This window comes from Grammomys surdaster, unplaced genomic scaffold, assembly GCF_004785775.1.
Source record: "Grammomys surdaster isolate TR1022 unplaced genomic scaffold, NIH_TR_1.0 210, whole genome shotgun sequence".
Taxonomy (NCBI): Eukaryota; Metazoa; Chordata; class Mammalia; order Rodentia; family Muridae; genus Grammomys; species Grammomys surdaster.
This window is the reverse complement of record NW_021604655.1, coordinates 1634799-1645060: the sequence shown is the minus strand read 5'-3', so window position 1 is coordinate 1645060 and position 10262 is coordinate 1634799. Positions and strand designations below refer to the sequence as shown.

Here is a 10262-nt window from a genome sequence, read left to right as displayed (position 1 = left end):
AGTGTGAGTGGCAAGCATGATCATGAGAATGGCCAAGTGTGAGTGCCAAGCATGATCATGAGAATGGCCGAGTGTGAGTGGCAGCCATGATCATGAGAATGGCCAAGTGTGAGTGGCAAGCATGATCATGAGAATGGCCAAGTGTGAGTGGCAAGTATGATCATGAGAATGGCTGAGTGTGAGTGGCAAGCATGATCATGAGAATGGAGAAGTGTGAGTGGCAGCCATGATCATGAGAATGGACGAGTGTGAGTGGCAAGCATGATCATGAGAATGGATAAGTGTTAGTGGCAGCCATGATTATGAGAATGGACGAGTGTGAGTGGCAGCCATGATCATGAGAATGGCTGAGTGTGAGTGGCAAGCATGATCATGAGAATGGAGAAGTGTGAGTGGCAGCCATGATCATGAGAATGGATGAGTGTGAGTGGCAAGCATGATCATGAGAATGGACGAGTGTGAGTGGCAAGCATGATCATGAGAATGGCCAAGTGTGAGTGGCAAGCATGATCATGAGAATGGACGAGTGTGAGTGGCAAGCATGATCATGAGAATGGACGAGTGTGAGTGGCAAGCATGATCATGAGAATGGACGAGTGTGAGTAGGTAGGATAGAAGGGAACACAGGATGTGTGAACTGGATGTGAGGAGTGCCAGCCAAAAGGTCCCAACAAGCCTCCAAAGATGTGAGCTATAGAAGCTGTGAGGATCATCATGATGGTTGGGGTGGCCCAGGCTGTCCTCAGAGTCCCAGGCCGTCTTGCCTCAGCCAGCCTCATTGGGAGTTAGGATTCCAGGTGTGAACCACACTGCCCACCAGGACTTGTGAGTCTAAGCAAGAATATAACCAGTACAATACTAGAGGAGCTGTTACAGGAAAGACGAGTGTTGAGTTTGGACACGGTGGACATTGGAGGTGCTGTAGGGAAAGCATACAGTGATGGTTTGCAGACACTTGTAAGGGTCAAAGATACAGAATCCGGAGGTTCCAGATGAAAGTGATGACAATGAGCGACAAGAAGACAGAGAAGCAGCCCCACAGACACAGATGGTAGGGAGGATGGTAGAGAACGGGGGACAGAGGGCCCCAAAGAGGCAGTGGCTCATGCGCAAGAGGGAGCCTAGAAAGGATGGCTCCCCTGAAAGGAGGGAAGGAAGAATGCTCACTGCTGGCCGTATGAGATGTCCCATGGGGAAGAAAGCAGTTTGCTAGGCTCGTGATGAATTCCCAGCCTGCCTAGTAAGGAGGGTCGTATGGTCTTATGCCAAGAGTGAGGGCAAAGTGTATTTTCATTTCTTAAAAGGGCAGAAAGGGTCTGGGCAACATCTTTGACAGGATTGAGCAAGATGTGAAACTTTTCAGAGGCACTAAAGACGAGCTTTTGCCATAATAAGAAAAAGTCTCAAGTGAAAGAGATTGAAGTGTAAGTGAAGAGATTGAGCCCAGAAGTCAGTCACTATAGCCAGAGATGTGAAAGTCTGGGGGTCCCCGAACTGCTCTGAGTCATAAGGGAGTAGGACTTGGGGTGCACAACAGATTCTTCCAGTTCTTGGCACCCTATTTCCAGTTAATGTTTAGAAGAACTGTAGGTCGGTGACCCTAGAGAACCCTGCCTAAGGACCTCTTGCTCACTCCAACCATTTTCTTCAAGCAGATGACTTTTAGGCAGGAAGAAGAAAATGCCAAGGAAGACTAGGGTGGCAGCAATATAGACAAGCAGAGCATCTTCCTGGAACTGTGTTCTGTGGCATCACTACGTGTAATGGAGGCTGAGAAATAGTTCTGAGGTGCGAGCAAAATTGGGGTTTCATGTAGTTTATTACAGGAACTCAGATCAGTGCCGACAGTACATTCTAAGACCTTAATTTTATAAGATATCTTAGCAAATGAGACAGAATTCCTCATTTTGAAGAACACTATCCAATGGCTCCATCACTCCTGAGCAGCAGACAGTGCTCCTGCTCCTGTTCAGTGTTCTTTCCAGTGGACTAAGCTGCTGCTGCAGGAACTAGAAAGTGGTGGGAAGGGTTGTCAGCCTTGTCTATACTGTCTCCATCCAAGCACACTGCCCTGACCCATGCCCTGCCTTTGCCTCTGATTTTTCTTGCTTCTTGCAATTTAAAAATACTTGGAAAAGAAATAGATCCTTTGTTTCAAAATATCACAAATCAGTGTAAAAATGCTAGCACAGAAGATGAATCCTGATGTTGAGACTCATAGGACGTGTCAGGAATTAAGCACCAGAAGTAGAATTCAGTTTTTGTAGTTAAAAAAAAAAAGTATTCCTTGCAGTGCTGAGGATTGAACACAGGATCCCATGCATGCTAAGGAAGCGTGTGGCCACTGAGCTACCTCCTGAGCCCAAAACACCAGCTCACAAAGCAAGGCTGACTGACCAGCATGCTACGTTAGTGACAGATGCTGCATCTAGATACACTTGCCTTTCTCTGAAAGTGAGAGTTTTCAGCAGCATCTGTGGAGGGTGCTGTCTCCAGACAGCTTTGGTTGTCTTCTTAGACATTTTATACACTCCCCCACTTCATAACTCTCAGTGTCTGTAAGAGTTTGTTTAATGTTTGTCTGTCTGCCAGCCTTCTCTTTGAGGGAGAAGACTGTCTCATTGCTGTGTCTAGGAGACTACTGGGCAGATTAGAAACATAACAGGTTTTGAATGAATAAGTGCATGGAGCCTAGGAAACTTATTATTTTCTTTTATATGAATAGCTTCTTGTCTTAACTTCTCTTCTGTTGCTGCGATAAAATCCTCTGCAAAAGCAACTTAAGGGAGAAAGGGTTATTCTGTCTTATACTTCCAGAGGGATACAGGCCACCATGTTGGGGAAACTGGTAGGGAAGGAAGACATTGTGATAGAGGCAGGTGATTGGCTGGTTACATTGCATCTAACGCAGGAAGTAAAGAGTGAACAGGAAGTGGAGCTGAGCTATAAAGCCTCAAGGCCCACTCCCAGTGATCCACTTCCTTCAGGAGGCTCTACCTCATTAATGTTTCTAAGACTTTCCCTATCAGTGTCACCAGCGGGGAGCCAGGTGTTCTAACTGAGCCTATGTGGGACAAGTCCCCTTCAGAGCACACCACGCCCACTCTCATTGCTTCTTCAGAGATCTCCGAGAGGTCATAAAAGAATGACATATTTTGTGTTCAGTGGTCTCATTTTTCTTAGATTTAAATTTTTCTCATATGGAACTATACACCTTTTTTCTATGGCACTATTTTAATGTGATCTAAATTACATTCTTGGAAAGAGTAATGTATTTCCATGGTGTAAAGCTAAATAAAACAGTAATCAGGGAAGAAGACTCTTTGTTCTTTTAGCTTTCTCTTCAGGACTCACCAGTGCTTGCTACCCGTTTTTTTGCATGTCTTTCTGAAGATATTCTTGCAGTTCCTGGCAGACAGCTAGAATGGGTGTGAGACACGCACACTAGCTGTTTCCTCGTGCTTTCTTCTTTTCCACAGATCTTTCTACATCAGTTAATTAACAATGTTATCATTGACCAAGTTTGTTGAAGGTTCTCGTGTTAATCAGGTACCTGTAAATATGGCCTTTAGTCATTCAGTCCTCTGCTTGTCCACAGGTGTCCCTGTGAGCTAAGGGTGTTTTTACATATCTTTTTTCTCCTTCCTTCCTTCCTTCCTTCCTTCCTTCCTTCCTTCCTTCCTTCCTTCCTTCCTTCCTTCCTTCCTTCCAGATTTATTTATTTTTGGTATGAGTCCTCTATCTGCATGTACACTTGCATGCCAGAAGAGGGCACCACATCCCATTACAGATGGTTGTGAGCCACCATGTGGTTGCTGAGGATTGAACTCAGGACCTCTGGAAGAGCAGCCAGTGCTCTTAACCACTGAGCCATCTCTCCAGCCTACTTTTTACATTTTCCAGTGATTGAAGACAAGATGACTGTAAATTTGTGGCATGTGAAAATGGCATGCAATTCAGGGCATAAATGAGGCTTCGTGGGAACATGACTACTGTCCTGTGTTTGTATATTACCTGTTTTCAAGCTCCAGCAGGAGAGTTGAGCTCTTTCAACAGAGCTTACACTTCTTACAAAACCAATATCGCTCATGGTCCAGCTTTTCATAATTTATCTACAAACTGCATCTCCTTATATAGATATGATAGAGTAGATTTAATAAATCTCTCCCTTTTTTTTAGCACAACACGGGATAACTTCACATATATGTACAATGTGGGATTTTTAAAGATGTATTTTTAAATCATGTATGTGTGTGTTGAGAGAGAGAGAGAGAGAGAGAGAGAGAGAGAGAGAGAGAGAGAGAAAATATGAATGTGTGTGTGAATGCCAAGTGTGTGTAGGTGTCTGAATTGGCCAGAAGAAGATTCCTTGGAGTAGGAGTTACACAGGGTTGTGAGCTCCCCAACGTAGATGCTGGGAACCAGCTGGCTCCTCTGTGCTTAGCTAGTGCTTAGCTGCTGAGCCATGTTTCCAGCCCCTGTGCATGTTCCACACTCTTGTGAACAGTGGTAGAGGAAACAATTCTTCCTCCTCCTCCTCCTCTTCTTCCTCCTTCTCTTCTTCCTCCTCTTCCTTTCTTCTTCCTCCTTCTTCTTCCTCTTCCTCCTCCTCTTCTTTCTTTTTTCCCCCAAGACAGGGTTTCTTTGTGTAGCCCTGGCTATCTTGAAACTTGTAGACCAAGCTGGCCTCAAACTCAGAGATTCACTTGCCTCTGCCTCCTGAGTGCCTGGATTAAAGGCATGAGCCACCCTCCCCACCCCCACAGCTGAGGATACAGTTCTAAACATATTTAGTGTCTAGAAGCTTTTTCTTCTTCCACTGCTGATTCTGTAGTTGCATCCAAGGAAAGGCAAGAGTAGATGGGAGAAAGGTGGACAAAGGAACCTTGGTCCCTCCCTTGGTCTCCCCTAAAGGTAAACCTGATTGAAGGGTTTGTGGTACTGACAAAGCCAAGTTCCTGTTTGGGACGTAAAAGAGATGATTTAATTTCTGCCAAGAGGAGAGGCATGTGGTCTGAGAAGATGCAGTTCCCTGGGGGGGTTCTTGCTAGTGCTGGGTTCAGGTCCTGAGGTTGGCCTGGGTGGGACCCTACTGAGGGTTAGGGGGAGTTTGTGTTCTCTTGTGGAAGAGCACACACAGGTGGCAGCACTTGGCCTTTTAACAACTCAAGCCAGAGACCATAACCTTGAGAGTACTTTATTGAGTTTATGCTTTCGTGTTCTGAGTTAGATGATGCTATTCTGGTATAGAAAACCCAGGCAGTTTGAGAGTCTCAGGACACTCTCACTCACTGGGTTATCTTTCACACACTCCCACTCCTTTCAGAGAAGAAAAGTAGCAAGAAACCTTAGCTTTCAGTTTTCACCTTCCCCTTCCCCTTCAAAACAGTGTTTCAGTGTCATCAGAAGAGGGAGGGCTAACTAGCATGAATACTGCCACAGGTCTCTTGCTCCTGGGGTCGCACTCAGCACATCGGAGTCCAGTCCTCTGCTTCTCCCCAGATCATGCACGAGCCCCAGGGGGTCTCAGTATCAGTTTTCTGCTTTTTTTTCTCATGACTCAAAGATACTTAAAAACAGAGCTGAAGCTGGTGAGTGCACAGACTCCCCTGTACTCGTAAATCATGATGCTTCCCTGCCCTAAAGCCCTGCCTGGTTTATAGGCTCTGAAGAATTAGTCAAAGGAAGTAACTCTATTTGGGGATGTAGTAAAAACCTCAGTTATCTCTGTCTACTGGTAATCCTTCAGTTAACAAAGATGACTTTCAGGTTCCCAAAGGTTCTTTGTGGTAACAGACTAACATTGAGATTTTACCTTGTATTGTTCCCTCCTTATGTAAGAAAGAGGAAGCAGTAGAAGGCATTTATATGAGTGATGTGCTATCCTCGTCCTCCTTCCTCCTCTTCAGCTTCTTCCTGCCTCATTTCCCTTTTTAAGGCCAGTCTTAAAAATAGGTGATTTTAACTGTTGCTCTCCAGCTGGAGATGTGGGGTTTTTTGGGTACCTAAGAGATTGTTGCAGTTGAAGATAACAAACTCATGCTCCTTCTCTTTGTTTTTTCTCTTTCCTCTTTATCTTCCAATATTTTGAGCAGATTCATATTCAAAGGACCGAGGACCTTGGATAGTAAAACCAGTGGCCTCTTCTAGGGGGCGGGGCGTCTACTTGATCAACAATGTAAGTATGAGGACTGCAGGCCTGGCGGGGATGTGAGCAGGGTGATTTCCTTCTGCTCTGAGCCCAGCAGTGAGTGGAGGTGGCTGTGCTGTGTGCTGCCCTTCGGTTGGTCACTCTGCTGGCAGCAGCCTCCTCCCTCGCTGGGACACACTTACTCCATGGCCAAAGCGTGACTTGCTAGATGGGTTTTGGGGAAGGCAAGCTTTTGTACCTGCACAGAAACCATGTCTTTTCTGTTTTCAGCTCCCAGCTCGGAGCTGTCACCCGTCAGCCTTTAAGTAGATGATGTTTTTGCCACTGTTTCTTCCTTCTCTCCTGCTCCTCCCTCCTCCTGCTCCTCTGCCTCGTCCTTCTTTCTCCTAGAAGCTGCTGATGCCTTGATTCTTGACAAAAGCTCTGTTAAATGTTGTTTTAAAAATTAAGAATAGATAGGGGCATGGATAAGTGCTAAGAAGCCATGAACAGGACACAGGGTTCAGGCTTCAGAACCACAATAATAATAGTAAATAATAATGATAATGATAATAATAATAGTAATACAGATACAAAGTAAATAAAATGTCAACTCCAGTCTCATTGGATTTCTCATAACACAGTTATTTTATATTTCTTATTTTCTCAAATTCTTAATTGTATTTGGTAATTCCCCATTTTACATTTATTACACCCATATTACTTCTACGTGCCATTCCTTCCATAGTCCAACTCTTAGGTTTAATTAGTTTTTGCTGTCAGATTTTAGAGTTATATAACATTACTGGTTTTTTAATAACTGTGATTTAGTTTTTCCTCCTTTATAAGTTTTTTAAAAATTTAAGCTTAGTAGAAATAGACTGTAGCATTAGGATTGTGAAATTTAACCAGTATGTAGGTCCAGACTTGGTTAGACCTTCTAGACATTTGGTGGGCACTTTTATCTATTTTTCCTTTACTCTGGGGAAAATATCCTCTTTTTATCTCTGTTTATATTTTCCTTCTTTTTTTGTGTGTGTATATTTGGGTGAGGTGTATGCATATATTTGAATGTCATGTGTGTGTGGTTGCATGAGTGTGTGGGGATGTGTGGGGGGTGTATATGCACCTATTTGAGGCTCAAGATTGATATCTGACACTTTTGCTTGCTTTTCTATCATATTCCCTGAGGCAGGGTCTTTTAGTCACACTCAGAGCTTGCCAGTATTCCTTGCTCTGAGGAGTCCCTGTTTCCACTTTCTAAGGCTGGACTACTCTTAGTCTGGCTACCAGCTTGAACCTTTGCAGTGGCCTCCTTGGAAATCTTTATTACCTGATATTTGGGGCTGGAGCTCTCTCTGCTCTGTTTTTTTTTTTAAAAAAAAAAAAAACCCTGATCTAATCTACTCCCTATCGTTGAAGATTTACTTAGACTTTTGATCTATTCTGGCTCCTTTTTTTCCCTAGCTTTTGTTATTATTTCATTCTTTTGAAAATATCCTTTCTATCTTCCCAGTGCGCTCCGGAAGGGAATGCTGGGATAGATACATTGTGTGTGTGGTCAGTACTCCATCTTAAATTCCCCAGTCATTTTTTTCACAATGAGCTATTTTCTGTGTGTGCAGAAATGAACTTTCTAAAGTCTTTTACTTTGGAAAGTCCTTAGATTCAGTCTGGATCCAAAACTGTACAGTAAACAAATTATAGCCAGACCTTTCTTACTGGGGAAGGATAGACTCTGAATCTGGCAGAGCAACGATTATAGCATCAGGCTCCAGTCACAAGCCCTGTTACCTGGAGCCTCTTAACCCTGGGCCCCATGTGGCATAAAACATGGTGGTATGCCTTGGCTCTGTCTTGTCTCTGTGACCTTGGTGTAAGGCTCCCATCTGACAGTCTTGCCTTTAGCTCTTTGCCAGGAGCACAGTGTTGTTTGAATTGCGTGGACGGCGCTCGTTTAGGTTTGGGTTTTAGCTGCCAAATGGAATTGCTATTGAGAGTCAGCTACGGTTCAAGTTTGCTTTTTATTTTCTTAGACATGAGTCAAAGAGAATAGGATCTATTCCCAGGACTTGTGGGGCTTTTTTTTTTTTTTCCTTTTGGAATGATCTTTTGCCCCAGTGATTTGTTCTTTTAAAGCTAACATCATAAAGAATAGAAAAGTTAAACTTTTCCTTAATGGAGCTGGGAACCTCTTGCTCCAACTCTTCGCTGAGGCTGAGACTCATAAAGGGAATGACTCGTCTTTAGGGAATGTACGTTTGGCAGCCTATGTAAGAGTCTCTTTCTCCCTCCCACCTCTCCGTGGGCTCAGTCCCTTGAGACCCCCTGCATAGATCAAAGTACTTGGCTACACCTTTGCCAGTTCCCCTCCCCACTGGTGAAGCTTTGGAATGAATCTGATTCTTTTAGGTATTTAGTGGAGGTGCCAGACAGAAGCCTGGGAAGATGCCAGCATGCACAAGGGGAACTGGCAGCACATGATTCTAATGGGAACATATTCCCATTTCACCCAGAAACTGGAATTTTATCGCCTTTTACCCAGACCTAGAAACTGCACTGTTAGTCCTCTTTTCTCTCCTTAACCATCCCTTCTTTTCCATACCTGGATCCTTTCCCTGGAATATGTGACCCATTAGCCAACTGGATGAAGTAACTCTTTCCAAGGCTGCTGCCTGCTTTTCTTTCAGGGTTGAGGGGGAGGGAGAGAGAGAACACTAAGACAGAGGGTCTGTGCAGAACTTGTAGGAGTTGGGGAGGGACTGTGGCAGAGAGCTGGACATAGATGTGAGGTTCAAATGAAAACTTCATTCCCTATCTTTTCACAGGCATAAGGAGACTTATTAGTAAAATTGCTCTGTAGTAGTCAGAACCTACTGGAAAAAATCCACAAAAGCAAGGTTTTGTTTTTTTTTTAAACCATAAAGGGAACAGAAAAAAGGCAAGAAAAGTGTGGCTTTTGTGCAGTCTGAAGGAGAGCATCGTGAGCCCCTGCGGAGGGAGACTTAGTGAACCCCAGACAAGCCTCCTAAGGATGTGCTCTTATCTAGAAATGCAGCTAAAGGAACAGAGCTTTTAACTCCAGCTGCTTCAGGAACCTGACTAAATGCCACACTTTCCCAACTTAACAATATTCAAATTGAGGTGGGGAGAAGACCTCGTGTTTTTTGATTAAGGTATGGATTTTACTCTTGAGGTCTAATACAGTCACCCTTGTGTCGTCCATTATCCGTTGTTCTGTTAACATCCTGAGATTGTGAAGTTAAAAGACTGTTAGGCCACATTCTTCATCCCTCTCATAAATATAACCCATATTCTCTTGCTTTTATTTCTTTGCATGTTTTTATCTTATGTTCTCTGTGTTTCTTACTGTTTGGCAGTTATTTAAGAAGTGCTGGCTGTGTGCACTTAAAACCTCTTGAGAAATTCTAATGTTTTGTATCTCCCAATTCTTCTGTGTCTTCACTGTAGTTGAGTGCATTGCTCTGGCATGTGGCATGTGGCAGGGAGTGATGTTGGTTGTGGAATGCAGAAGTCAGAACCACATAGATCCTGTTGAGTGTGCAGCAGCAGCAATAACAACTGATATTTCTTCTTGAGACATTTTTGAGAGGATTTCAATACATAGCCCTGCCTGGCCTGGAACTTACCATGTAGAGCCAGAACTTGAAGAAGTTCACCTGCCTCAGCCTTTTGAGTGCTGGGAGGTGTGCACGCCTTCTTCTAGCACCAACTGATACTTCTTGAGCATTTAACCTGCATCTTCCATTTGAATCCAGATAGAACCAGCTAATAAGATTACTCTTCATAAGAACTCTGTATGACAGTTGCTGTTTTCTTAATAAGTGGTAGAGCCATGATTGTAGCTGAGGTCCAGCTGGTTCCAGGGCATCCACTCTCGACCACAACATGTTTCTACCCTAGAGTAACTTAGCAAGTACTTCATGTTTGAATCTTAAGATCTAGTTAGGAAAGTAAGTAAGTATGTGTTCAGTTTCCGTAGCAATTCTGAGGCCTGCATTAGCCTTCTTTTACTTTGAGAGGAAATTCTACCTTGAAAAGGAAATACTTTTAAATTAGTTAACTGAGGATTAGTGAATAGGAAATACTCTTAAGGATGTCAAAAACTTTT

The 10262-nt window shown here is 43.7% G+C and overlaps 1 protein-coding gene across 6 annotated transcripts in view; it reads left to right on the top strand.

Moving 5' to 3' along the window:
* Nucleotides 1-10262, top strand: part of Ttll5 (tubulin tyrosine ligase like 5) — a 233987-nt gene that overhangs the window by 25704 nt on the left and 198021 nt on the right. For all 6 annotated transcript variants that reach the window (XM_028771843.1, XM_028771841.1, XM_028771849.1 and 3 more), the window contains one exon: nt 6096-6178. In XM_028771843.1, the coding sequence (XP_028627676.1) occupies nt 6096-6178 (83 nt within the window). The remainder of the gene's footprint in view (nt 1-6095; nt 6179-10262) is intronic.